General features: G+C 54.4%; 3 protein-coding genes and 1 non-coding gene across 13 annotated transcripts in view; 1 reads left to right on the top strand and 3 right to left on the bottom strand.

The window, feature by feature from the left end:
* Window positions 1-1793: 1793 nt before the first annotated feature.
* On the top strand, window positions 1794-5542 carry TERB2 (telomere repeat binding bouquet formation protein 2). Its single transcript, XM_021283403.2, has 7 exons — window positions 1794-2063; window positions 2188-2269; window positions 3613-3752; window positions 4091-4152; window positions 4560-4645; window positions 4753-4844; window positions 5049-5542. Exons 1-7 carry the CDS (start codon window positions 2000-2002, stop codon window positions 5192-5194), a joined length of 672 nt encoding a protein of 223 aa, XP_021139078.2. The 5' UTR covers window positions 1794-1999; the 3' UTR covers window positions 5195-5542.
* A 720-nt stretch (window positions 5543-6262) lies between these two features.
* On the bottom strand, window positions 6263-10200 carry RPS17 (ribosomal protein S17). Its single transcript, XM_065076332.1, has 5 exons — window positions 10045-10200; window positions 9678-9829; window positions 8391-8496; window positions 6661-6726; window positions 6263-6386 (listed from the first exon to the last, which is right to left on the bottom strand). The coding sequence occupies exons 1-5, from the start codon at window positions 10045-10047 to the stop codon at window positions 6306-6308; spliced, it is 408 nt and encodes a 135-aa protein (XP_064932404.1). The 5' UTR covers window positions 10048-10200; the 3' UTR covers window positions 6263-6305.
* On the bottom strand, window positions 9487-9617 carry LOC135580628 (small nucleolar RNA SNORA71). The gene has a single exon (XR_010475546.1). It is a non-coding gene; the product is annotated as a small nucleolar RNA SNORA71 (small nucleolar RNA).
* A 682-nt stretch (window positions 10201-10882) lies between the features above and the next one.
* The window catches only part of CPEB1 (cytoplasmic polyadenylation element binding protein 1), a 38747-nt gene continuing 22868 nt past the window's right edge, over window positions 10883-26761 (bottom strand). For 4 of the 10 annotated variants that reach the window (XM_065077178.1, XM_065077172.1, XM_065077175.1 and 1 more), the window contains 9 exons: window positions 19756-19982; window positions 17910-18159; window positions 17458-17571; window positions 17271-17360; window positions 16176-16312; window positions 14967-15165; window positions 13040-13134; window positions 12711-12791; window positions 10883-12393 (listed from right to left, as the gene is read on the bottom strand). In XM_065077178.1, coding sequence (XP_064933250.1) covers window positions 12283-12393; window positions 12711-12791; window positions 13040-13134; window positions 14967-15165; window positions 16176-16312; window positions 17271-17360; window positions 17458-17571; window positions 17910-18159; window positions 19756-19982 — 1304 coding nt within the window. In that variant the 3' untranslated portion in view covers window positions 10883-12282. Of the gene's footprint in view, window positions 12394-12710; window positions 12792-13039; window positions 13135-14966; window positions 15166-16175; window positions 16313-17255; window positions 17361-17457; window positions 17572-17909; window positions 18160-19755; window positions 19983-21651; window positions 21830-26761 lie in introns of those variants that run through there. The other 6 variants (XM_065077177.1, XM_065077171.1, XM_065077174.1 and 3 more) reach the window with 3 other exon arrangements.

The following is a 26761-nucleotide window of genomic DNA, read 5'->3' as shown; positions in this document are numbered from 1 at the left end:
GGGACGGGGTCTGGCGAGCGGCTCTGATCCAGCAGACAGGACAGGAGGACACAAAATTCAGGCACAGAGATGGTGTCTTTTTCTCACTGCATCTTCTGCCAGCACCTACAGAGAACATGAACGCAGAGTTCACTGCCAGGTTCTGCCACCACCTTCCCCTGGGCAAGTCAGCCACAGCCACCACCTTGTCCTGCTCCCTTCCCAGGGGTGACACAAGTCGGTCAGGGCAGCCCCACTCCTGGGGTCCCACGGCTGTTTTGGGGTGTTCAGGTGAAAGCAGATGGGTCTGGGGAGGTGGCAGCGGGACCCTCATGAGGGGTGTTTGAGACCCGGGTGGCTGCAGTGACCTGAGTGACTCGAGGAGGGGTTGGCCAGCCTGAAAATGGCCACTGCCTTTCGGGGCATCGCACTTCTCCTCAGTGCCTGCTGCCCCTCGGCTTCCCGCCATTGCCCCTGAGTGTACTCCCGCCATCACCCCTCAGCGTCCTCCTGCCATCGTCCCTTGGCTTCCTGCCATCACCCCTCAGTGTCCTCCCACCATTGCCCCTCGGCTTCCTGTCATCGCTCCTCAGGTTCCTGTCACTGCCCCTCAGCTCCCTGCCACTGCTCCTCAGTGTCCTCCTGCCATCACCCTTTGGTTCCTGCTGCCCCTCAGGTTCCTGCCATTGCCACTCAGTGTCATCCCATTATCGCCCCTTGGCTTCCCGCCACTGCCCCTCAGGGTCTTCCCGCCACCCCTCAGCTTCCTCCCACCATCACCCCTCGGTTCCCGCTGCCCTTCAGGTTCCTGCCACTGTCCCTTGGGCTCTTCCCACTGCTGCCGCCCCTCAGTGTCCTCCCGTCTTTGCCCCTCGGCTTTCTGCCATTGCCCCTCAGTATCCTCCTGCCATCACCCCCCAGGTTCCCGCCACTGCTCCTCAGGATCTTCCCACCATCACCGCTCGGCTTCCCACCATCACACCTCAGGGTCTTCCCGCCACTGCCCCTCAGTGTCCTCCCACCATCACCCCTCGGTTCCCACTGCTGCTCAGGTTCCCACCGCTGCCCCTTGGGCTCTTCCTGCTGCTGCTGCTCCTCAGTGTCCTCCTGCCATCACCCTTTGGTTCCTGCTGCCCCTCAGGTTCCTGCCATTGCCACTCAGTGTCATCCCATTATCACCCCTTGGCTTCCCGCCACTGCCCCTCAGAGTCTTCCCGCCACCCCTCAGCTTCCTCCCACCATCAGCCCTCGGTTCCCGCTGCCCTTCAGGTTCCTGCCACTGCCCCTCAGTGTCCTCCTGCTGCTGCCCTTCAGGGTCTTCCTGCCACCCCTCAGGGTTCCCATCACTGCCCCTTGGGGTCTTCCCGCTGCTGCTGCCCCTCAGGTTCCCGCCATCACCCCTTGGGGTCTTCCCACCCTCACTCCTCAGAGTCTTCCCACCATCGCCCCTCAGGGTCCTCCCACCATCGCCCTTCGGTTCCCACTACCCCTCAGGTTCCCACCACTGCCACTCAGTGTCCTCCTGCTGCTGCCCTTCAGGGTCTTCCTGCCACCCCTCAGCATCCTCCCACCATCAGCCCTCAGGTTCCCATCGCTGCCCCCTGGGGTTTTTCCACTGCTGCTGCCCTTCAGTGTCCTCCCGCCATCACCCCTTAGGTTCCCACAATCGGCCCTCAGTGTCCTCCCGCCATCTCCCTTCAGTTAGCACTGCCCCTCAGGTTCCTGCCGTCGCCCCTTGGGTTCCTGCTGCCCCCTGGGGTCTTCCCACCGTCACCCCTCAGGTTCCTGCTGCCCCTCTGTGTCTTCCCGCCATCGCCCCTCAGGGTCTTCCTGTCATTGCCCCTCAGCATCCTCCCACCATCACCCCTCCGTTCCTGCTGCCCCTCAGGTTCCCATCGCTGCCCCTTGGGTTCTTCCCACTGCTGCTGCCACTCAGGGTCCTCCCGCCATCGCCCCTCAGGGTCCTCCCGCCATCGCCCCTCAGGTTCCCGCCATTGTCCCTCAGCGTCCTCCCGCCACCATGTTCCAGGGCCACCGCGCCTGGTTCTCTCAGAGCGTCAGCCCCGGCCCGCGGCAGCTCTGGGGTGAGGGGTCCCGGCAAGGCTGAGCGATGGGGCGTGGGGCTGACACGTCCCCTCGGTGGGGCACAGCCCGTCACCTGTGCGGACACAGGGACACCCATTTCTGCTCCCCCTCTTGTCCCCGCAGTGGCCGGCGGTGGGACGCTCGCCCACCAGCGCCACGCCGAGTTCCTCTTCAGCAGCGACGCCGCCCACCCGGACACCCGCAGGTCTGTCCCCTGCTGTCCCCGCTCCTGTCGCCCCCATGCCACCCCCATTTCACACTCACATCGAGCTGCCTTCATGCGATGTCCACCATGCAGTCGCAGCACTGGAGGGTCCCACTTGCTCCAATGGCTGGATGTAGAAAGCAAAAGAGAAGGGATAGATAATGGTTTTAATGTATTTAAAATCTTAAATCCTTTTAAAACCCAGTGGGGTGTTTTTAGTCCCTGGTACGGGTCCTCTGGGCTGTTAGCGGGGTCTGAAAACTCACACCTTCCCTAAGGAAAACAGAAAAACAGCTGGAAAAACCATCCATGCGTTAGGCTGGCCTAACTATGATGTCAATTAAACTAATCGCGTTGGTTTTCTCACCGTCTTTGAATTGATCATCTGGAAAAATCAGGGTCTAAAATAAAGGTGAGGCTGTCCCCAAGGAAGGAACCAGGTGCAAAAAAGGCAGCGCAAATTAACTGTGAAAGGAAACGAGGGGGTAAAAATGGCTGGAAAAGGGCTGAGTCACTCATTTCCTTCTGCTTATTTCATATAAAAAATCAGAGCACTCAACAACATTTGTACAAACACAAGGAAAGGCTATTTGAGCATCTTCCTCCACCCAGTGAATATTTATATATATTCAATATCATGCATATATATTCACCTGAAAGGGAATTGCGATGTTTTCTCGCAGTGCTCTGCAGCAGGCTTTGCTAAGCTGGGCTGAGCAGTTTCTGTTAACCCAATTGCTTAAAACTGACTTAAATTTTTGTCATCCTTCAGCTCCCCGCATCACATTTGTGAGGGGAATCCCAAAAATCCCAGAGTAATCAATTTGCACCCACTGCAGACCAGGATGTTCCCCCAAGGGGCATTATATATAATTATATATGATAAATACATATTCAAATTCTTGATTGGAAAAATGTAACCCTTGTTCATGCCCTTAAGCCCCACAAACAATATTTAATTCCCCTCCAAGGAGGACGGTGGGTGCTTGAGCCTCCTCCACCCTTCCTTGTAGCGCTGCCGCTGATTTGGGTTAAGAATAAACACATTAAATTCACATTTTTCCCCCCTCCCCAAAGAACTGTCTCGTCTCAAGAGCAGGTTGTGGAACGGTGCTGTTTAGTCCCTAAAATTAAGTGTTTACCCAGTCCCTGCTGTCCTTCCCAGATTGTAATGGGACATCACTGGTAGAATCTTAGAGTTAGAAAAGTACAGAAAATTAGGTGCTTTTGGCAAAAATATCGGCACAGGTCAGTTTTAATGACGCTATCCCTTTGAATTTGTTTTGCTTTGTGTATTTTTTCGGGCTTACCTTTGGAAACGGGCTGTCTCGTTCCTCTTGCAGGATACACGAGAGCCTGGATTACCTGGAGGGCAGAGCCACGGTGTTCCACTCGCGGTACCTCTGCGCCTGGGCCAGCACCGGGGCCACGCCGTCCGTGGCTCTGGGACACTTCGTCCTGCCGCCCGCCGCCGTGCAAGAAGGTCGGGGGGAAATAGAAGAAAACACACTAAAAAACGAGGATTTGTCTCTCCTGGGGGGTTACCCTGTGAGCGGAGCCTTTTGGGGGGCGCAAACAAGACCTTGCAGGTAGTTCTGCTTTAAGTGGAGGGAATTTCCTCCAGCTGGGAGTGATTTTTCCACCGCAGAGGATGTTCCATCTATTATATTCTCCATCTATTATCGTCGAATCACAGAACGGTTGGGGTAGAAGGGACCTTAAGGCTCACCTGGTCCAACCCCTGAGGGACACCGCTCCTCACCAGTCTCCACCCAGACATCGAGACGTTATATTTGACACTCTCTTTTTTATTCACGGCAGAAATCAGAAGGAAAATCGGCAGTTTTATTTGGGAGCAGGCAGACGATTCACTCGCGGAACAAGTAAGAAGAGAAATAGACACTAGGGGAGGTGTAGTTTAAAAAACATCGGTTCTATGAACTTCAGGGAGGCTGGTTTTCATCTTGCTGCGCTGTGCGTGTCCCTCCCAGCGTGACATCCCCGCAGGGGACAGCGCGGGACGGATTTTCTCCCTCACCCAGACATCCCTGAGATCTGAGCCCAGCCCTTTCCTGTGGCATTTCCCTCCTCGTGTAGCTCCGGGTGCCGCTTGCTCTCTCTTCCAAGCGATTTCTCAGTACTTATGAAGCAAAAAAGTCGATTAGATTTAAAACCTTTTTCTAAATTACGCTTGAAATCACAAGTCCTAAAAACACCGTCCTTGGAGCGCGCCTCCTGTGTTCTGTGGGGAACTATGGTGCAATTTTAACTAAACTCTTAATATTCGCAGCATGAAGAAAATCTGACAGAAGAGCCGGAGCGGGCGAGACAAGGCTGTGAGGAAGCGGAGGAGCACGTGCTAGACCTGGACGAAAGGTATTTTCCTGCCCTTGGCGATGGGATTTGGACGCACCCCCCGAATTTCACAAGTCCCCCAATGCACAGGAAATAACACACAGATTTCTCCCTCCTCCCTGATACAGCAGCGAAGAAGAAACGGGCTCCAGAGATCCTGCCCAGGGGGAATTCCCCTACCGCACCCTCCACGAATACCCGGTGAATAACATGGTGACAGGTAACGGTTGGCGTCGGTATTTTAGGAGCGGAAAATACACCTGAACACAACTGCGGATGCAGCAGGGACCCCCCTGCGTGCTCCTCCCGCAATCACGGCTGCGGGAACGCTGAGGGTGCGACTGCAATCGCTCCCTTCTCCTCCGCGCTTTGCGTTTTCCGCCGCCCTCGTTTTGTCGGAGACCCCAACGCTGTCCCTCCGCAGGCTACACCTCCGCTCGTGACATGAAGAAATACGTCGGGGAGCTCCGCGATTTCACCCCCGGCACCTCGGGCTACACGGCGTATTGGATTCAGAACGAAATTAATATTTACTCTGAGGTGAAGAGTAAAATGAAAAGAAAATTGTAAGGAACAGGTGGCTGTTTGCATCCGAAAAGCTGAATTTGGGATTTCAATCCCGTGGTTGGACGCCAGGATGCCGCCTTGCTCGCTCTTTTCTGCAGATTGAGGGTTATTTTAACTGTCGTCATTTTCCCTGTGTTTTAGTTAAATTGTGAAGATTGGTGGTATCAAGCCACAAATTCTGAGTTAAATCTCTGCAGTACGCGGGTAATTTAGAAATTATCCCTGCTTGGCGTATCCCGACCACAGCTCAGTGTGGTTGGTGTGTGCGTTGATACCCAACTGTATTTACTGTAACTGTTTCCTTGCCTAGCAGCGATTTAAAACAAATTTCACAGCAAACTTAAATACAGACGTTTCTCCCCAAAACACAAACTCTTCTGCCTTTTTGTTTTGCACTGGAGGGATTCAAGACATGGCTGCGGGGGGTCATTTTCCTTGCAGGGACACGCGGGTTTGCAGAGGGTTTGAGCTCAGAGCCTCAGACTTCCCCTGAACAAAATGCACGTTGTGCCAGAGCCAGGCTGAGACTTTGCTGTCTCCTCTGCCTCCGAGCAGCAGCTCCACGTAGCAGGACAGTTTTGGGGGGCAGGAGCGAGCCCCAAAACTCTCCCGTGCCTGCTGCACCCTGGGGAAATGGCTGGCTGGAGCATCTCGCTGGGGACAGGATGGCACAAAGCTCTGCAGGCACGAAGCTCAGAGCTTCTCCTCTGTTCACTCCCCACACATGAAGAAAAACAGTGAGAAGACTTTCTTCTGTTTAAACACTTAAAAGTGATCAACAGCATCATAAAAAGCAACTTTCACTCCGGCACAGAATGACCCCCGAGCTCTCTGCTTGGTGAATCTGGGTGGCACTGAGGGTGAGGAGCTCCAGGAGCCACCGCAGTTGTCCCTTCCCACCGCCCTGTGAGCAGGAAAGCCTTTAAAATCAACAGCTTTGCAGCACACACCTCAAACGGCCAGGAAAGAACCCCAAAAGATGCCAAAAATGTGAAGATGTTGGGTCCTCCTCACCCCCTGACGCCTCGGATGCCCCAAGGAACCGGCCCTCCAAAAACCAGGCAGGCTGCGATGGGTTCCCCACGTTTATTGGAAAAGCAACATACAGAGTGGCTCAGAGAGCTCCTCGCGGCGTTTTGAAGTTCATCCCCACCGTGGGTTGTGTCACCTGCAGGTTGGACAGGCTGCCGAAGTCCTGCAAAACAGCGCGGAAAACGGGATCGGTGACATCGCCCTGCCCGTCACCTGCACCCGATCCCACCAAGAGCAGATTCCACCCCAGGGGAGCGGGGAGCACCAAGGGGGGATTCACATCTCCGGAAGGGGAGATGACTACCCCACAGGTCCCAGGGTGGAGGGACCCACAGTGCTGAAACCTTCAGCCAACACAACACCTTCAGTCCCCTCAGGGCAGCGGGAGAGCTGGGACATGCCACCAGCCTGGCAAGAGGACAGCTGGGGACACTCACCAGGAGCTTCAGCATTTCCTTGGTGTCTGGGTCCACTTCGATGATCTCCTGGTCAAGGGCAGAGACCTGGGGACAGAAAAGGACCCGGTTTGATAAGGCCACATCCTTGCTGCCCCCCGGTTGTCCCCACACACCCACTGCAAAGGGGCTGCTGGAAGGGACCTGATTCCCCCACACCCCCACCCAGCGCTGCCCAAATCTTGTCTCCACACGAACAAGATCTCGCTGTCCATCGTGGGGAACAGCTCCAGGAGCAGAACAAGCCAAGAGGTCCCCAGCAGAGCCCAGCTCTCCTGTCACCACACCATGAGAGCCACCCAGCACCAGAAGGGCCTCACATGAGAAGAGCCTCTTATATGGCAAGTTTTTGTCAACTTGAGGCCAAACCAGCTCCACGCCAAGGCTGCCAAGAAGAACCGGGGTCAGGTTCACACCTGCACCGGTCCTGGTGGTCACCACCAACACTCACACTTGTCCCCAAGGCCAGACGTGTGACCACCGCAGTGGCACACAGCAATGCTGAGTGACCATCTGGGCTGTCCCACCCCCAGGACCTGAGTTTTCCTGCTCTTCTAGCCCAGAACATCCTCCAAACCTCTCCAGACCCCAAACCTCCATCTCCCTGTGCTTCCTTCCCCAAGAGACCACATCACACCCCTTATTTTTGTAAGAAACCATGAAAAACGCAGGGTCAGCTAACGCCGCATCGACAGCTACAGCACGGACGCTCCCTCCCTGCTCGGGGTCCCTCCAGGGGTGACTTCTCCCACCAGGACCACCTCATCCTGCCTTAAGGTCACTATGTAAAACACAGGGACTGTCAGCCCAGCCGCTTCCTCCGAGCCTCCACCCCCCGCCCCGTGCTGACACCTAAAATCTGGGGCACCTGCGAAAGGATCTGCTGGTGTTTCACGTGTCATTTCCAGCTCTTAAGGGCGAGGGAGCCACACAGAAGCCTGGTCTCTCGTGGAGAGCACGTCACCTCCCCCTGGGCTGTCAAGCAGCGAGGACATTTCCGAGGAGATCCTGAAGTGGGGGGGAAAGCTCCTGCCCACCTTACCTCACCCCCACAACTCCCGTGACATCCTGCTGTGGCACCTGTTCCCCTCAGACCACCGCTAAAACAACCTTCTGTGGAACCAAACGCCAACACCAACGGTTTGGGAGAGCCGAGGTAACAACCGAGCGCTTCTGTGCGGCGCAGACACCAGAAGATCACAGAGATCTCGAAGCGGGGGAGACGTGCTGTGTCTGAAGCTACAGGGCTTGGGAGTGACAGGATCAAACCCACCGAACACAGAAACGCTTTGAGCTCCTCTCCCTGCGCTATCAACGACCAGTCGTGGGTGAAACCTCAACCCCTTGCGAACGGAGGCTGAAGACAAGAGGGCATTTCACCAGCTCCCTCTCTTCAGAGACATCTGCTGCTCTAAGCCACTGTAAAAAAACCTCTTGCATCCCATCAAGTTCTTTTTTTTCTTCATTTTAAGTTGGGAAAATCGAGGACAGATAGGACCTGTTAAAATGCAAGAAGTCCGCTGCCCTTCCCACCCCAGGCTGTGGTTTTAGTGATAGCACCAGGATACCAAGCCCAAATCCTCCTCCACCCAAACCCTGCTCAGCTCCTCCTGGCTGAGGTTTGGTTTTAAACTTGGGGCACTAACAGAGGACGCCTCAAAGCTGGACGGACAGACATCGAGGCGGGTGCTGGAGCACAGCCAGAGCCTTACCTCGGGGACGTAGTTGTCCCTCCTCTCCCTCTCCTCCTCCTGCAGTTTGATGGAGATGCCTCGCACAGGTCCTCTCTGAATACGCTTCATCAGGTGGGTGACATACCTGCGGGGGACACGGGACCATCCAGGGCTTCCCTCCACCCTCACGCTCCCAAAACTGCACCAGGCTGAGGAGACAGAGCCCCTGCCAGAAACCCTGGCCATGTCCCACCAGCAACCCCAGCGTTATCCCACCAGCGACCCCAACCATGTCCCACCGCCAACCCCAGTGTTATCCCACCAGTGACCCCAGCCATGTCCCACCACCAACTCCAGCATTATCCCACCAGCGACCCCAACCATGTCCCACCACCAACCCCAGCGTTATCCCACCAGCGACCCCAGTGTTATCCCACCAGTGACCCCAACCATGTCCCACCACCGACCCCAGCATTATCCCACCAGCAACCCCAGCGTTATCCCACCAGCAACCCCAGCGTTATCCCACCGCCAACCCCAGCGTTATCCCACCAGCAACCCCAGCGTCATCCCACCAGTGACCCCAACCATGTCCCACCACCAACCCCAGCATTATCCCACCAGCGACCCCAACCATGTCCCACCACCAACCCCAGCGTTATCCCACCAGTGACCCCAGCCATGTCCCACCGGCAACCCCAGCGTTATCCCACCAGCAACCCCAGCGTTATCCCACCAGCAACCCCAGCGTTATCCCACCAGCAACCCCAGCGTTATCCCACCAGCAACCCCAGCGTTATCCCACCAGCGACCCCAGCGTTATCCCACCAGTGACCCCAACCATGTCCCACCACCAACCCCAGCATTATCCCACCAGTGACCCCAGCCATGTCCCACCACCAACCCCAGCGTTATCCCACCAGCGACCCCAACCATGTCCCACCGGCAACCCCAGCGTTATCCCACCAGCGACCCCAACCATGTCCCACCACCAACCCCAGCGTTATCCCACCACCCAACCCCAGCCATGTCCCACCACCAAGCACCGGAATTGTGCCACCACCCCCCCAGTTATGTCCCACGATCAGCCCCAACAATGTCCCACCGCCCCCGAGGCTCCTCAGGGACAGAGAAGTGTCCGACAGCGACAGGGTCTGGGGGGGAAGGACAGACCCCCCCAAACACGGGAAAGCTCTCGCCGTTCCTCTCCCTGCACTATCAATGACCAGGTCACAGGCCAGACCACGATCACTTTCGAATGCAGGTGGCGGGAGGAACCCACGTCCCCGTGCCCCACGCACGTCCCCGTGTCCCCCCGGCTCTCACCCCGCGATCTTGTTGCGCAGCTTCTTGCTGGGGATGATGGCGATCTCCTCGCACACCCGCTTGTTGGTGTGGAAGTCGTTCCCCAGGCGGGTGTAGTACTTCTCGATGATCACCCGGGCGGCTTTCTTCACCGTCTTCGTCCGGACGCGTCCCTGGCCGAGCGGGGGAAACGCCCGTCAGGCCCCGCCGTCCCCCGGCTGCAGCCTCAGCCCCTTCCCCCGGCCCCAGCCCGCCCTGCCCGCCCCGCCGCAGCCCGCGGCCTCTCGTCCCGCTCCCGCCCGCTCCCCGATGCCGCTCGGCGCCCCGGGGGAGCGGCCCCGGCGGCGGATGGCGGCAGATGGAGGCGGATGCCACCCGCGGGACCCACCATGTCGGCGGCGGCCGCGGAAAGAGGGAGAGCAGAGGACGCCGGGAGGCGCGCGGGGCCGCCGGGAGGCGGTGGCGCTCACAGCGCCCCCACGTGGCGCGGAGGACCCCTGCAGCGGCGGTGAGGCCTCGGCTGAGTGGGCGGAGCTCCGAGCGGGCTCGGCTCCGGGGGGCGGAGCTCCGATCGGGCTCCCCCGGGTCCCAGCGCCCGCCGGCACCGTAGGCAGCAGGGCAGCCAAAAAGGCAGTTCTGGGGAGGCAAGTGCCAGTCCATCCCACATTAGACTGACATAGAGGAGGATGCAGAGCACCCACAACCTCACAGCACCCATCTGGGCCCTGAAGGCACCCCCCAGCCCCAAATGTTGAGGGGTAGCCACCCCAGGTTAGTCACTGCAGGAGATGGGAAGGGGGAACACAAGGAAGGAACACAAAGTCCCCACCCCTCAGGGACATGTGGCACCTAAGGGTACAGCCCCACCACGCCCTACAGCCAGGAGCCCTGGACCCCATCTCCCCATCAACCCCCCCCTGAGGGCATCACACCTCCACCAACATGAGTGGGACATTCTAATTAACCTCATTAATTCACTGCTCCAAGTAGGGGAGCTCTAGCACAGAGGTCCCAGGAGTTCCTGCTGAAGGAACCATTGGTAATTGGTACCTAAATTTGATAAATTGGTACCTAAATCAGGTAAATTGGTACCTAAAAAAGCATCTCACAGAGAACCCTCCTCCAGCATCCACACATCCCCCACCACACCAAGGCTGTTTTGACACCAAGCTGATGATAAGAGACACCGCAGGTTGTAGGAATCCCACACAAAGAGCACAAAAGCCTTTTTTTGCTGCAACGTGTTTATTATGTGCCAAAAACTACACCACAGCTTACTCCACGCATCTGTAGGAGAGTGCAGTCTTGCCTGCATATACTACAATGAGGTAGAGACTTCACACACAGCTTCACGAAAACCCCACAAAGAGCAGCTGGGATATGCAACAATGCAACATCAGCTCAGCAGGAGGAGAAAAAACAACCAAAACAAAGAAAATACCAACGGAAACAAAAGAGGGAGAAATTATGACACTGGTTCTTTGGCACACAGCTTCCAATAGAGGGGAAAGTAAAAAAAAAAATACATAATAATAATTAAAGTTCTCAAATCCCAGCAGCAGCATTTCAGTCGACTGCACCGTTACTCCATACGTTTTGGAAAGGAAAAGTACTTGTCCCCTCTAAGAGAAAGGGCTCCTATGAACCTTCATCCGTCCACCGAAACGCAGCCCTTTTTTAGCTAGTTACAAAAGAAAAGTTAAGTCCTGTGACTTCGTGTGATTAAAAACCTCTATCAACCCCCCTTAAGTGCAACTTAAAAAAGTGCAACAAACTATTTAAAACTATATACAGCAGCTCAGAGATCATTTATCCGGTCCAGTTTCAAATCCAAAAAACAAACAAAACAAAAGCCCGTCCTGTTCTGTTGCAAACCCCTCGATTTACAACTTTCCACCAGCAGCCCCCAGACACAAAATTGCAATAATGTTAAAAGCTGCCAGGAAAGAAAAAAATCTCTCGTTTCAAACGACTTAAAAACTGTTTAAGAGTGTAAAAAGGAACTGGTAAAAACCCTCGAGCGTAAAATATGAAATATGATTTGGTTTAAATGAAGAGCAAAGTCTCCTTGTTGTTACAGTAAAAAACGCCAGCTGAACATTCAGTTTATGCCGTTCAGATGGGGGTTAAATGAATGGAAAGGCACTGTATGGCAACTGCAAAAAAATGGAGCCAATGAGACCTGCATTATTACCATCAGTATTGCAAGGAATGTAAAAAAGCGCCTTTAATAAATAAAAAACCAGGTGAAGGCATCTGCATAAACACCTTCTCAACACATGGCCCTTTTTTAAAGTTTTCTTGTTTTGCTTCTCATCAGCAAACGAGGAACCAAAGTCTGGGAACTGCAGAATCGCTTGAGGGGTGCGCTCCCCCCCCTCTCAAAAAACCCCCCAAACAAAACCCGACAAAATTCACTGTGCATTAGTGCAGAAACAAAAAGACCAGCAAGTGCAAACGTGAATGTAAGATTATTTTGTCTTTTTTTGTTGTTTTTTAAATCTTTTTCCCCATTAGTCCTCAGGAAGCGCGTTCCCAGCCTGGGTCCGGCACCGGCAGCCACGCTCCTGCGCTCTCCGCTCGGCAGGTTCACGAAAGGACTCTCTCCTGCGCCGCGGCGGCCCCTTTAGCTGGAGTCCCTGTTCTTCTGGTTGCGCATCAGCGGGCGGTGGTGACGCAGAACCTCCATGGAGTGCTGCCAGTGCCAGCAGGAGCGGCAGAAGTACTTGAAGCAGATCTGTGGGGAGAGCAGAGGGGGTGACGCCGTGGGGTGGGGGTTTCCAGGCTGGGAGAACAGCAGCGGTGGATCGTGGAAGCGCAGGAAGGGATTTCCAGCAACGCTGCTGGAGATGGGTTGTGCTGAGATCCAGTGGGACCCTTTTTGTTATAAAAAGGTTTGAAAAACCAGGATTCTGGGCAGCAGCAGCCACCACACAGGGGCTTCATCCTCCCTGCTCAGTGAGGGACAACAGGCAAACCCTGACACCACAGTGGACACTGCTCCCCGTTGAAGAAACCCCCCGAGCACCCGCAGGGAAAAGCAAAAAGCCTGACCTGGTCTCTGCAGAAGAAGGGGCCGGGCTGGCCGCTGCAGACTTGGCACATGGAGTCTTCCAGGTACGGGTCGATCTGAACCTGCAGGAGAAACAGGCAGTGGGCACGGGGCAGTGCTGGGGACAACCACCTGCCCCCAGGTGGCACCAACCCACTGCCCTGGGCACCCCAAATCCATCACCAGCACCCCCCAGAACAGGCAGAGCAGTTCACCACCTCTCGCTGTTCCACAGGGAGACAAGCCTGGCTACACAGGTCGTGTCACTCCTGGCAGTGCCACCGTCACACACACATTCAGCTCCCCAGGCTGCACCATCAGCCCCACTCACCTTTTTAGTAAACTTGGTTGTTTTGATTTCCACAAACGCAGCGGTCACCGCCTTCAGATAGCTGCGCTGGTTGTTGAAGGTGACACGGCCAGACCCTGGAACAAGCCAGATGAACGCTAGAGTGACCCAGCACCCACGGCAGGAACCGGGGGAGGCTGAGCCCGAGCTGCTGCCAGCACCATCCTTTCCCAAGCAGGGTTCAGCTTTGCCAGGGAGGTGGTATCCAAAGGCCGTGGCTCTCCCCCAGGTGGTAACAGCACAGCCGGCAGCAGAAAAGCTCTTCCACAGACACCTCCAGGCCAGTTAAGACAAGTTTAGAGGCAGCAGCAGTCCCAGGAGGACTGACAGTGGCCAGAGGCCACCAGGGCACAGCTGAGGCCCCCCCGCCTGCACCTGGAAGAAGCTGGTGCCGACACAGCTCAGCAGCTTTTATTTTGAGCCTCCCACTCATCCCAGAGCCTCATGTTTTAGAGCTTCACTGTTAGTCAGCAGTGCTCCTGCACAGGTTTCCAGCCAAGCTTTGTTAAGCTCCAGGAAAACCATGCTTACCTATGAGTTTTTCTTTGGTGTGAAGGAAGCTTTGGCTGTTACAAGCCTGTCCTACGCACCAGCAGATCACTAAAGCTCAGCTCACCAGTCACAGCCACAGTGCAAAGCGTTGCCCAGAACCCATTAACTCTCCTGCTGTAGCATCCCACAGGACACAGGCTGGAGGGCCCGGATCTGGTTGGGGTTACACTGTATGTGGGGATTGCAGCCGTGCTCATGGGTCCTTCCTCTGCTGAAAGGGCCAATTCCACCCTCTCGGGGAACCCCTCCCCAAAAGCTTCCTCTGCTGGGCTGGTCTCAAAGGCAGCTCCTCACAACTACAGTCAGATACTGATTTTTATACTAATGTCTCCAGCAGTATCACCCACTACTCAAGATGATTCAGCACAAGGCAGGTTCTTCCCATGAGGAACCTTCTGCCAAGCCTGGGGCAGCATCTCAGCACAGGAGATGCTTCAGTCAACACTAAGTAAAATCAGGGTACAATTTAGTTACCAGAATTGAGTTTGTTGCTGTAATGCTACAGCAACTCCAAGTACCAGCCTGCTGTTGGGAGCCAGAGATCTCACCTACTTGAGGGAGCCACCTGGCTATGCGTGAAGCCACAGCAGCTTTTCAGGTCATGCTCTGGGACTTCACAGCACACAATACTTCATCTGTGCTCATACAGGAACTCTATTTGCTTAAATTCTCATATTTCCATACCTAACCCCACTTGGGACTGTCCCCAAAGCCACCTGAGTGCATGTCCAAACCCCAGGCCTTGGGCACCAAAGCCTTGACCAGAAATGCCTGAAAGCTGCCCAAGGACAGTGACAAGCAGCTGACAGCTCTGTGCCACCAAACCCTGATGTTCCTGCCTGGCAACACACAGGAGATTCACAACACTGCAGCCTGAAAAGCTGGAACTCATGCTCAGGGGTTTTCCACATAAATCAGCAACCTCAGTCTCCTGTCCTGTGAGGCCACCAAGGAGGTACAGGGGACACTGTGACATTTCAGCACCCTGAAGGGGAACCAGAGAGGACAGTGGGGACAGGATGCTGCCCATGGCCCTGCCCTGTTGCTTTGCAGCCAGTGGATCCGAGTTTGCCCTGACAGGCAGCAGGAACCAGGGTGAGACCCACAGCTCTGGGGATGGAACAGCAACTAAAGCAGCATCTAACAGCACTGAAAAAGGGCAGAAAAATCCTTCAGAGAATATTAAAAACCTCAGGCTGCTCTAGAATGATCTAGGGGACCTTCCAGCTCCCAGGCACATCAGCTCTGCCAGCTGTCCCCACAGTGCCCTGGGCATCACTGCCATCAAGGGACCAAGGGACACTGCTGTAAGCTCCTCAGAGCACATCATGAGTGATCCTGGGGGAGCAGCACTTACCGATGGGGTACTTGTGCTTGTCCGTGTCGATGCCAGCGTAGGCCACCCCTCCAAACAGGTCGCACATGACGGCTGCCAGGGCCTCAGCATTCAGCATCCCATGCAGAGCCCCCACGAACACGGTCTTGCTGGGGTCCAGCCGCTGTGATGGGCTGCGCACGAAGTTGCTGTCTGCCAGCACCCACGGGATCACCTGCACCTGAAAACACACGAGTGGGTTGGTTGGTCAAGGGCCCATGAAGCCACGCGCTGCGCTGCTCCTCAGTACCCTCGGCTGACAGAAGCCACCCCAAAACCTCAGACTTTACCCCTAAACTCAAACGTCACTCTTTTATGCCCACATCCAAACTGGAATCCACCACACTGGTCCCTTAGGGCTGGTGTCCAGGAAATATTCCATGCTCGAGTGGATTTTACTTATCAACATTTACAGCCCAGTCAGACACTGCCCTGCACAGGAGCTTGTTGTTGATCAACAAAACAACCCACCCACTGCCAACTTCAACAGGAGCTTCCATCTGCTAGACAGACAATCTAGGGCTCCAAAGGGGAGAAACTTCTGCCAGAGCTACATCACTGAGCACAACAGCACTGCCAATAGCCGGCAGCAGCGCTCTCTGCAGCCCAATGAGTTTGTGCCTATCTAGATAAGAGTGGAATCCCTAATCTTGAACTCGTCCCTCTTTACTGGGAGGCCACCCTGCGCCTCTGGCAGCCTCAGCACCTCCAGAGCACAGGTTAGCCAGCCAAGGCTGTGCTGGAGAGCAGCTGCATTTACAGCTGCGGATCCAAAGTATCTGCCTGCAGCGAGCACAAAAGCCATTCATTCTGCAAGCAGATGAGGTTTAACAAAGCAACAAAAAGGGATTAAAGTCTGTCTCTGTAAGCAAGGGTATGCTGAACAGAAAATGAAGCAGTAAAATCCATGTTTCCATGCTCCTTTCCAGCTAACCAAAGCTGCTTGGCTTCATGAAATCAGTTTCCAACAGATACAGGTCACAACTCCCAACAGTGGTGGTTGTGAAGGACACAAACACCGATCTGACACTTCCCTCCCTGCCTGCATCAGCCCTGCTGCAGGAACACACCAATTAAAGATGGCCAAGAGCCAGGTTGACCTCTGCTTTCCTGGAGTAACACTGTGCACCCCCTTGTCCCCAAGGATCTCATCAGCGCTCCCTGCAAGGCCACCCTCACAGGTCTGCTCACCTCTTTGCAGCGCATCCTGCGGCTGGACATCTTGAAGTAATATTCACTGAGCCCGTCGGGGCTCAGCAGGTCCTGGGAGCAGGCCTGGAGCAGAGCACGCACAGATTTCTCTGACTCAAACACCAGGTAGACGTATCCTTTAGAGGCAAAGAGAAAGAAGCGGCTGTTATAATTGTAGAAAAGGAGAAAGATCATCCCAGTTGGCAGACATCTTCCAAAAAAAAAGAAATAATCACTCTCAGATGCCAGCTGAAGTATCTGCACTGCGTGCCCCCTGCTGCCCCCAGCCCCTTTGAGGGAAGGCAGCAATTTGCAGTAGGCTCTGCACACAAGATCCACAGAGCCCAGCTGGGCAAGAGCCCAAACACAGCACCACAAGGGAACAGGTTGCCCACAGCCAGTGCCCATGGGCCAGTGTCCCTCACACACAAAGCCACATCTAGACGTGACAAGTGGGCACCAGCCTGGCCATAGCACGATCTGCAGGAAAACAGATTTTGCTTCACGTTTAGGATGCCTCGGCCCAGAAACAGAAGTTCAGGGCTTTAAAAATCGCTTCCATCAGCACAGCACTTCATACCTCACACTGCTCTGGTGACTGAATGAGGTCACCAGGCACCACTGAGACTACAAAACCAGCCGCTCCTTACCCAGTAGCTTACTGTTCACACAATGTATTGGCCCAGCTGCTTCAGCCATGATTGTGCTGTGGGGGCTCTTCTGCTCTCTGGTCCCCACAGCCTGCCAGATTTATGCCAAGGATGCACACAATCAGGTGCTTGCACTGGCAGAGGGGACTAGTGGCCATTGCCCAGAGAAAAACAGCCCCACGCAGGGCTCCAGAAGCACCAGAGGAGGTTTCTCACCAACCCACGTTTCTGCCTAGCCCTGCAAGGGACAGTGGGGATACCAGACGAGAGGTGACAGTGCTCTGCAGCCCTGGTGCTGACCCAAGTGAGAGCGGGACATTTACTCTAAGGTGCTCTGTACCATCCAGTCACCAGCATGCAGCCGTACCAGCCCAGCATCCGTGCTGTAACATAGCATGGGAAAAATGTAACCCTACCGTGTCGCTATTACCTTTAGGCATATTACCTTTGGGAGGGCAGCGTGGGTGTTTGCCATCCTTACCAGGCCACTCCACACTCAGTGAGCCAAAAACACGGAAGGTGTTGATCAGTCCAGCTACAGACAGAAGGAGAGATGTCAGCATCCCCCAAAAAGCTCCATCCCGAGCCCTCCTGATGTCAAACCCCAAGCGCAGGACCTGGGGGCTACTTGCCTTCCGTAATGTCCCACGGGACTCCTCCCAGGAACACTTTGCAGGAGTAAACGGGGTTCTTGTAGTTTCGGGGAGGCAGCTGCCCGCTCCAGGTGCAGGTCGCTTCATTCACAGCTGGGACAAGCACAAGCAACATTCAGTACAGACCAGCAACCTCCTACAGGTCTCCAGGCGAATCCCCGTATTCCACAATCGTAGGTTCATCAGAGCTGCAGCAGCAACAGGCAGCTGCCCACACACTCTGCCCGTTTTGCTGTCAGCTGCCCACACAACCTGCCTGTTTTGCTGTCAGCAGGCAGACCCAGCAGCAGGCTGGAGCAGGAGAAAGCTCTGATCTGCTGCAAACTCACTTCCAGCCACGTTACCTGCACAGGGGCCACCTTCGTGACCTCCCAGAAGCACAGGACCGTCATCACACGCCAAAACCTGCTAAGACCCACCACCCAACTTACCTGCTGCTTGCCTATGAAGCCTGGCTTCTCTTTCGATACTGAAAGGGTCTTCTGGAGAGTCCAGGAGATCCCAGGAAGGCCACGCAGATGCTCCAGGCCATCTTTTTGACACACTGGCCGGAGAGGAAGTGACTGCAGCCAGGGCAGCTTGGTCTTGATCCAGACGGGACCCCACTCCCATCTTGAGAGGGTCTCTTGACACCCCACTGAGAGGCAGGAAGGGCAGAGGCGGGGAGATGCGAAGGCTTGACTGCAAGAGAAAGTCCACGTTAAAACATAGCTTCTAAGCAGGAGAACGGAATACTGGAGGCCATAGAATCACAGATTTGTTTTTGGTTGGCAAAGACCCACAAGATCATAAAATCCAACTGTTAACCCAACACTGCCAAGTCCACAACTACCCCAGGTCCCTGAGAACCTCATCTCTGGTCTGTCCAACCCTCCAGGGACGGTGACTCCAGCACTGCCCTGGGCAGCCTGTTCCAATGCCCCACAGCCCTTTGGGGAAGAAATTGTTCCCCAGATCCAACCTCAGTCTCCCCTGGCACAACTTGAGGCTGTTTCCTCCCATCCTCACAAGCTCCAGCATGCATCCCCAAGGGCCCTTCCCTCACCCACAGCAACAGAAGGGGCTCTTGGTGACCTCCTGTTCTCCTGAGAACCCCCAAGATATGGCAGAGGCAGGAGAGCAGCCACCTCACCCACACAGCAGCCTGATGGGACCACAGTTTCCCTGGGGAAGGCCTGTCCCTTCAGCCATTCCCCCCCAAACCCAGGCCAAATTATGAGCAGCAGGGCTGGTTAAGCAGGAGGTACCTTGCAGACCCAACTGCTCACAGGTTTAATGTGCCTCTCCTGGAGTGGAAGGAGTAAAAGCAAGGATTAATAAAACAGCAGGGATGCGAGACACAGTGTAGCTCAGTGCCAGCCACTCTGCAGATCCAGCCGCCCACACCAGGGAAGACCTGACCTTCACAAACAGGGCCGGCACAAAGCCCTGCTGTCACCAGAGCCACTCACAGCTCAAGATCCTGACTCTCCAGGGTGGATTGTAGGAGAACTGACTCCACATCAAGTCAGCTGTGTCCTTCATGCCCACCCAAACACAAGGGTCAAGGCCAGGGCTGCACCTCAGCAGATCCAGGCACAGCTCAGGCCTGGTTTTAGCCTCGGGTGCTGAGGCACCCAGCAGCACCCACGGGGCTGACCGGAGCCAGGCTGTCCTGCTGGCACCCAGGGCTGCTGCTCACACTGCAGCACAGAGCAGGTCAGTGAGACAGACACTCGCCTCACTTGCCAGCTTCCAAATTTAGCTGTGCTTTAGGGAACAGGAACAGGCTAGACCCAGTTAGCTTTAGAAGAAACAGCCCTGAGATGCAGAAATGCAGCCAGCAAATGGGAAGGGCAATCAAAGGCAGGGACATGGAGCTCCTGAGAAGCCCAGGCTGAGGCCTGGAGACAGCTGTGCTGATCAGCCACCTCACTGCAGGGATCAGGGCACAGACACCCTCCTGCCACACAAGCATTCACTCCCCTCCAGGGGCTACATTAACCCTTTAGGGCTGCAAGCACAAAGCCAAAAAGCCCTAACATTTTTTTAAGAAAAAAATTACAAGGATACTGCTAGCTTGTGCTGAAGGAGGATTGCATGAGCAGCCCTCCTTCCAAACCCTGGGCCATAGCAGAACCTTGCTGTGTCAGTGTGGGCACAACAGCTCCCTCCAGCACTCCTTCCTCCTCCCAAGTAGGCAGGGCTGCAGCTCACAGCCCCCCCAGCTCTGCCATGCTCCCCAGAAACACAGCACAACACCAGCAACCCCCAAGCAGGTACAAAACCCAAACTTACAATCAAATCTGAGAGGTGGTCAGAGCCAGAGCTGAAGCCGCTGGTGTCGGAGTCCGAGGGGCTGCTGGAGCGGGAGTCCAGGAGGGAGCGGGAGTCCAGGCGGGAGTTCCTCAGCATTGGCGTGGAAAACTTCTCAGACAGGTCTGAACCAATAGGGTCTGGAGGCAGGAAACCCAACGGGGGCTTCCCTAGGACATTCCCGAGAGGGTTACTCAGCATGCTGAGAACTGCAACAGAGTAAGAGCCCATCAGTGCTGCAGCATGACACATCTCCTTCCCTCCTGGTGCTCGGGGCAGAGGCTCAGGAAGGCACCAGGCTCCAGCAGCCCACAAACCGCTTGTCCGGCAGGTGGCACATCCAGGAGGTACCAAACCTCCACAGCGCTCTGGAAAGGCTGCGTGCTCTTTGCTGTGGGTCACAGCCCCATGCCACATGGCTGGAGCCCACAGAAGCAGCCACGGGTGACAAAAGTGAGGCTGGGTCACTAGATCAGCCGGGAGATCCCATTTGATCGGAAGCAGAACTGAAGCCCCCATGTCATAGTTACGGAGCTTGAGATGCTCCAGACAGGCCTCTGTGCCATTACACTAGGAGGTTTTCTTTGCTGCTTGTGCTGGAACAAGCTCAGCAGAGGCATCTACTCAGTTTTAGAAACTGGGGGGCACAGACCAGGCGCACAGCTGCACACACCAATGCCTAGGCTGAGAATAGCAAGGCCTGGCTCATTAGCAGGCATTTGCAGGCTCAGAGGTGAGATGCCACAGACACCAGCCCCAACAGGAGATGGCTACAGACAGCCAGCAACATGCCAGCCTGGCTGCTGACAAAGACGCCTCCCAGGGGCGAGCACTGTCCCCAGAACGCTCACAACAGCCTGTTTGGTCAGGCCTTGCCCAAGAGCCAACAGGCAAGTCCGCACCAGACCACTCCCCTCGCACAGCAGCAGGTTTTCTGACCACTGAGAACCCAAGCAAGGAAATTCCTCTCTGTGAACCGAGCAACCCCCACTCCCCCCCCACCAGCAGAGCACCAGGCCACCAATGGGTCACAAAAGTCCTGCCCTGCTCCACAGCTCAGCTGCCACCCCAGAGAGGGAACGCAGGGATCCCACAGGGACACAACAGCAGCCAGCTCTATTCAAGAGGAGCAAGTCTCAGCAAGCTGGACATGTCCCCAAACCAAAAGAAAAGAGCAAAGCGTTCAAGAAATGGTTTTAATTATTCAGAGGCTGCAAAACAAGGCAGCTCGCCCTGAAGCTTTCAGTTTGCAACAAAGCAAGCTTGCGATCCAGTTGATATCCTCCAGCCTCACCTGATCCAAACCAGCAAGGGCCACAAGGTTAACCCAGATTTTCAGTAGATTTTGTGCAAAATAATGCAAACTACTGCCCAAACTAGATGAGTAAAAAAATGCCATCATGCTCAAGTGCAGTCAGACATCAGTACCAACTCAGCGCCAGTGCCAGGGAAAGTTTGAGAGTGCTCAAAGAGAGATGTTGGGATGTGCCCACGCCAAGGTGTGTTACACAGCGACATACCTGCATGGAGCTGGTGTCTCCAGCCTCACACTGCAGCAATAAACCTCAAAACACCCACAGAAACCCCAGACAGGTAGAGGTGTGTCCTTCACTTGAAGCATCAACCTCCTCCCAAGGCAGAGCCGGTCTGCAGAAGCTGTCAGCAAGTCACAACATCTTCCCACATTTACAGAGCTTTATCCCTGCGAGTTTCCCCAACAGAGGCACAGACTCATTTCAGCTGCAACACAGGACTATGAACTCCGACCGCACTTGGAAAAGGGCCTCCTGCCCAAATATCTGTTCCAGCTCTCCCCAAAAGCAGCACCTGCACTGACACCCAGCCCTGCAGCCACAGAAAAACCTGGCTGGTACTCACCCTGGGCAGAGCGGGAAGAGCAGCAGCCGCCCCGTGGGGCTGCAGCGCGTTGGCCGGGGGAAAAAGCTGCGGCAGACAGCGTGAGGCAGGGAGGAGACCGCTCCCTCCTCGTCACTGCTCCGGGCAGGGCACAGCATCTCCCGGCACAGGCCAGCCGCGCCACCACGCTGCTTTGCCGACTTCTCCGAAGCCACGTGACGCATTTAAAAATACAGCCAGCGTATTGTTTGAGGGAGACAGCTGAATTTGTTAAACAGGCTCAAAAATCTGATTAGTCACTGAACAGTGCAAGAGTCAAAGCAAAGCAGCTGATGCCATGGCCCGAGCCTCATTGCTGACAAACACCTCTGCCATTGAGCAGGGGGTTTGTAACGCTGGGCAGAGCAGCCCTGCACAGACCCCGTGTGTGCGGCGTTCCTAGAGACCCACAGCGGCAAACACCACACAGACAATGCCATCCTGCCCCTCACCTCCTGCTTATTGGGGAGGTGGGACCAGAGTTCCACTTGCGATGCACCAGCAAGGGTCGAGGGGCTCAGCAGGAACACCCAAAGGTGTCCTGGGGTCCAGCTGCTCTGCCCCATTTCCTTCACCCCCATATCTGCCACCACCCTGCCACACTCACACATTTGCTCTTAGGATTGCTCAGCTGTCACCATGGCTAGAAAACCAGTAAGACCAGTATGAGTAGCAGGATTACTGGCCTTTAAAGTGATCTGCTCCCTGGGCATCAGAGTTCCAGCACTTACCACCACGCAAAATCCTGCTGGCTACAAGTGACCCACTGCTAACCTGGTGTCCTGGCAGCGCTGACATCCCGCTGTGAACGCAGATGGATTTCATCCGCTCCAGAAGCGGTGACAGGTCTGAACAGGCAGCGCTCAGTCACACGCTCTGCAGGCTGATCTGAGCTCACGGGAGACCCCACATCACCCCAGTGCATCTGAACCTGCCTCACCTGGTACCTACAGCTGCTCACAGGGACATCAGGAGGAAAAGCTGCAAAGCCATACTCAAAATCTCCTCCTTCGCAGTTGCTTAGCGATCAGGTTGCATCCCCTGAAGACAGTGTTTACAGGTAGCCTAAGAAACAGAGGGACCAGATCTTATTTCTTACCCTCCAACTCCTGCCTGGGGGTTACCCACTGAACCCTCTTCCTGGGGATGGGGCACAGAGCCTGACAGAGGCTGCCCACCTGAAAGAAAGCCCTCACATCACTGGGGCCACTCAAACAGCAGTTCTTGTGGGAAAAGTCAGCCTTGTCTCCCCCCCAAGCAGAAAAAGAACATCTACAACGCACATGACACCAGAAATTGCTGATGCATCTTGCCAAGATCCCAAAGTGAAGTAGCAAACATCAAAACTCAGATTACAAAAAAAGAACACCACCAAGTGCAAACACCTAAGTATTTTTCACATCTATGGGTGAAATTTTAACTGAAGGGTCAACGTGATTCTCATTCATCTGCCCACACCCAGCAGCTCTGCTGCCCAGAGCCATTTGCAGAAAGCTTCTGGAACTTTTCCTGCCTCCACTCGGAGCTGCAAGAGACACACGTGCCAATGCTCCTTTGCGGGGGACAGCAAAAAAGGTGGCTTTTAATAGAAACTCAGCTGACTTTTGACTCGCTGCTGCAGCTCTAATGCCTGGATTGGGAGCCAGCGTGCTCCATCTTCGAGCGCGTGAGCCAAACCCTGACGGATTTAAGAGCTCTGTGGAGCTGTCTCGACACCGGCGTGGCACTCCTCCAGCTCACAGGCGCTCGGGTCGCTCTCTAGAGAGCAAATGTTTTATGAACCGCTCCTCCTCCTCAGCTGAGCTTTCACTAGTAAGAGTGATCAGGACAATGCTGCTGCAATTAGTCCTCTTAATTCCTGCATCATCCCAGGGCCCCTAAAGATACCAGGGGAGCACACACAAGCATCGTGGACCCATCACACCTGAGCCAGATGTTTCACAGCACAAATCCACAGCCACACTGAGCCCACAGTGGTGGTTTCAACTCTTCAGGCCAACCCCAAACCATCTTTTCGATCCAATTACAAAGCCCTGAACTACTACATTTAAGGTGAATGCACCCAATCTCAAGCAGATCACTCCACCAGCACAAGCTGCAATTCACAGCACCCATCTTGGGAAAGACACCCCAATTGATGCCCAACACCCAGCCAGCCGCAGAACAACTTATTCTTCCAAGTGCCAGTTAGACTTGCAATTTAAGATTTTTCAGCCCCTGCCCAGGACCTCAAAGCATGCAGCTGTCTTCCCTGTATACTATAATTTACAGCTGTTTAGGAATTAGACCTTTCTAGTAGCTTTGGCCAAGCCCATTTTATAAGAGATGGATGTAAAGTTGAGCCCTAAGGAGCCAGGCTTAGCAATGCTGGCAGCTCAGGAAAGGGCTCTGGGTAAATAAACCACCTTACCACTGTGCTGATAAATGATGCTTTAATGCCTTGAATAAGGCCTCAAGATAAGAACACAACATACAGTGCATCTACTGAATGTATTCCTGACAGCTAGCGCTGACATAAAGCTCTGCCACCAGTAAGTTGTTCCTCCAAACAAGTACTTCAGCTTGGGTCTGTGGGAGACCACCCAGCAGAACAAGCCACTGGCAGAGCGGTGCTTGTGCTCTTAACTTGCCTAAAACTGGAGGGGAAGTCCAGGAATAATCTCAAAACTGAGTCCTGCAGAAAGCAAAAGAACCTCTTGCCTTACAGCTATCCAGCTCCTTCTGCTCAAGGTCTTTCCCCACACGGTAGGAATGTTGGTGGAAGCTTCTCTATAGAGGCAGAAAACAGCATTTGCCACAGGGCAGCACATGTCACAAGCCTGAAGGCACATGTAACTGTGGGTGTGCTCACAAGAAACTCACGTTAGTAGAACATCGTACCAGACTGTAGATTCTTATGTTATCAGCAATGTCTGGCACCTGCACGCTCAACGCACAGGAGCTGGACACCACATTTGGCAGCAGCAGCCAGTGCCAGATGAGCACATGCGTGCACTTTTTAAAGTCATGCTCCAAATGAGTATTTCATCCTCTGAATGCTCACCACAGAGCTGCAGTAAGGCTGTTTAGAAGGGATCTGGACTTCTCTGAGCAGGTCTATAACACCAGGCCCTTCAGTGTGTCACCTTTGCTGGCTGGCACCCCCAGCAAGGTGAGACAAAGGAACATTTTAATCTCCAGAGATAGAAGTTTGTCCACTGGGACATTACTCAGCACAGGAGGGATGGCAGAGTATCAAATCCTTCCCTTCATCCACCAATTACACTGAAAGTCCATCCTTCTGCCCCCACCTCCTTGCAGAGGTGATGAGATCAATAGGAAAGCTCTTACCAACAGAAGCCAGGCAGAAGAAATGGGTTTCAGTGCCACCATGGATACACCTGCCATGCACAGAGGCTGCAGAGCCATCTGCACATTTGGGGCAGGGCAGAGGAAGAGGGAAACAGCACAACCGAGGCCCTGGAGATGGAACACAGTGCAGTTTCTTTTGTAATTTATCAAATAAGCTTGTAACGAAGAAAAAAAAGCTGATGTCCTAAACAATAGCCTGCTGCAGTTCCAGAAAAACAGCTCGTCTGCAGTTTTTACCGCCCAGCCAGACTCTGCCCCGGTAGGGTGGGAGCAGGCTGAATGTTTTAGTCAGCCAAAAAGCAGCACCTCCTACAGACACCAAGCAAATCCATGGCAAGGGAAACATTTGCATGTCTGAAAGGCAAACGGGCATCTTAACCACCTACAGCTACAGTTAATGTCTCTGTAGTTATGGCAGCCATGCAGCCAGGATGCCAGAGTGAGTTTTCCCCCCTCCATCGCACACAAGCACCTTAAAACAACCACCTTGCTGCAGGAGAAGAGGGAATCAATACCCCAGACTAATTTTAAGTGAAGTTCTAGTGCCTCACACCCGCAGCCCTGGGACCTCGTGCTGCCAGCAAGGAGCCAGCACAGCTGCAGCCACAGCATGGGGAGTGGCAGGGGACACCAAGAGAAGCTACGGTGACACTCACAGGGCCACAACACACTGTACAGGAACAGGTTTTGCTTGGCATACGGAAGGCAGACACCACATTCCCATTCTGTTCAGTCATTAACAGGGAGCTCTTGCAGGCTCCTACAGTGCACAAAGAAACAGGAAAAGCTGCAGCAAGAGAAGTGGCACAACTTTCCTCTTAAGTGGTGCAGCCATGGGACGGTGCAGAGAAGTGGAGGGAATCTCCATCCTTAGGCTCTCAGTTCATCTGAGGGGGTCTGGTATTTCCAGAGGTCTTGTCCAGCTCAAATCCTCCTGATTTGATTATATTACCATTATTCCAATGGAGAAAAGTCAGTGCTGTTTGAGAAAAGTCACCTGAAGTCAGGCACACACATCTCCAGAGCTGTACAATGCAACAGAACTCTCCATCATCTGGAGCCAACTGCCAACATTCAAGAAAAGCACCTCCCAGAGCTGCAGATGTGATCAAACCAGCAATAACTGTCACCTAAATAGCAACTACTTTTTGTTTCTGAACTACAAAAGAGGAACCTCTGCCCTGACAGATTCCTCATGTGGGGCGGAGAAGAACTGAGGATATTCAGGCAGCTATTTCTGGTTTGCCAAGAAGGGGACAGGGGAATAAAGACAGGCAGCACGATCCCACAGCTGAACCACAGAATTAGAGTCAGGACACCTAAGGTCTATTCTTGGTTCCAGCATCAGTGTGGTAAGTCACTTCCCCGGTATGCCCTGAAAAATGGAAACAGCGACAAGTAGGAATACGGAGCAGCTTATCACATTAACAGAGAGCATGGGTCCTCCTGCGCTGGTGGGACCCAGCTGACCACAAGCCTTGCTGCCTCTTGAGGCAGCAGGGAACTTACCACTGTGTTTCTAGAAACAGAAAACAGATGCCCAAGGTAAATATAAAATCAGTAAAGACAGCTAAAACACAATTCAGGATGAGAAGCGTGCCCGTAATTGCATTCACCAAGCAGACTGCCACAACTGCGTTTGTCTTTAAAAAGATCAGAACATTGAAATGCAGCAGGGTTTAACATGTATCAGTCCCAGAGGGATTTAAAAGCCAACATATTCAGGTCAAATTCTGCACAA

Source organism: Columba livia, chromosome 11 (assembly GCF_036013475.1).
Source record: "Columba livia isolate bColLiv1 breed racing homer chromosome 11, bColLiv1.pat.W.v2, whole genome shotgun sequence".
NCBI classification, from domain to species: domain Eukaryota; kingdom Metazoa; phylum Chordata; class Aves; order Columbiformes; family Columbidae; genus Columba; species Columba livia.
Note: the sequence above shows the minus strand (reverse complement) of the source record. Positions and strands in the feature narration are given on the sequence as shown.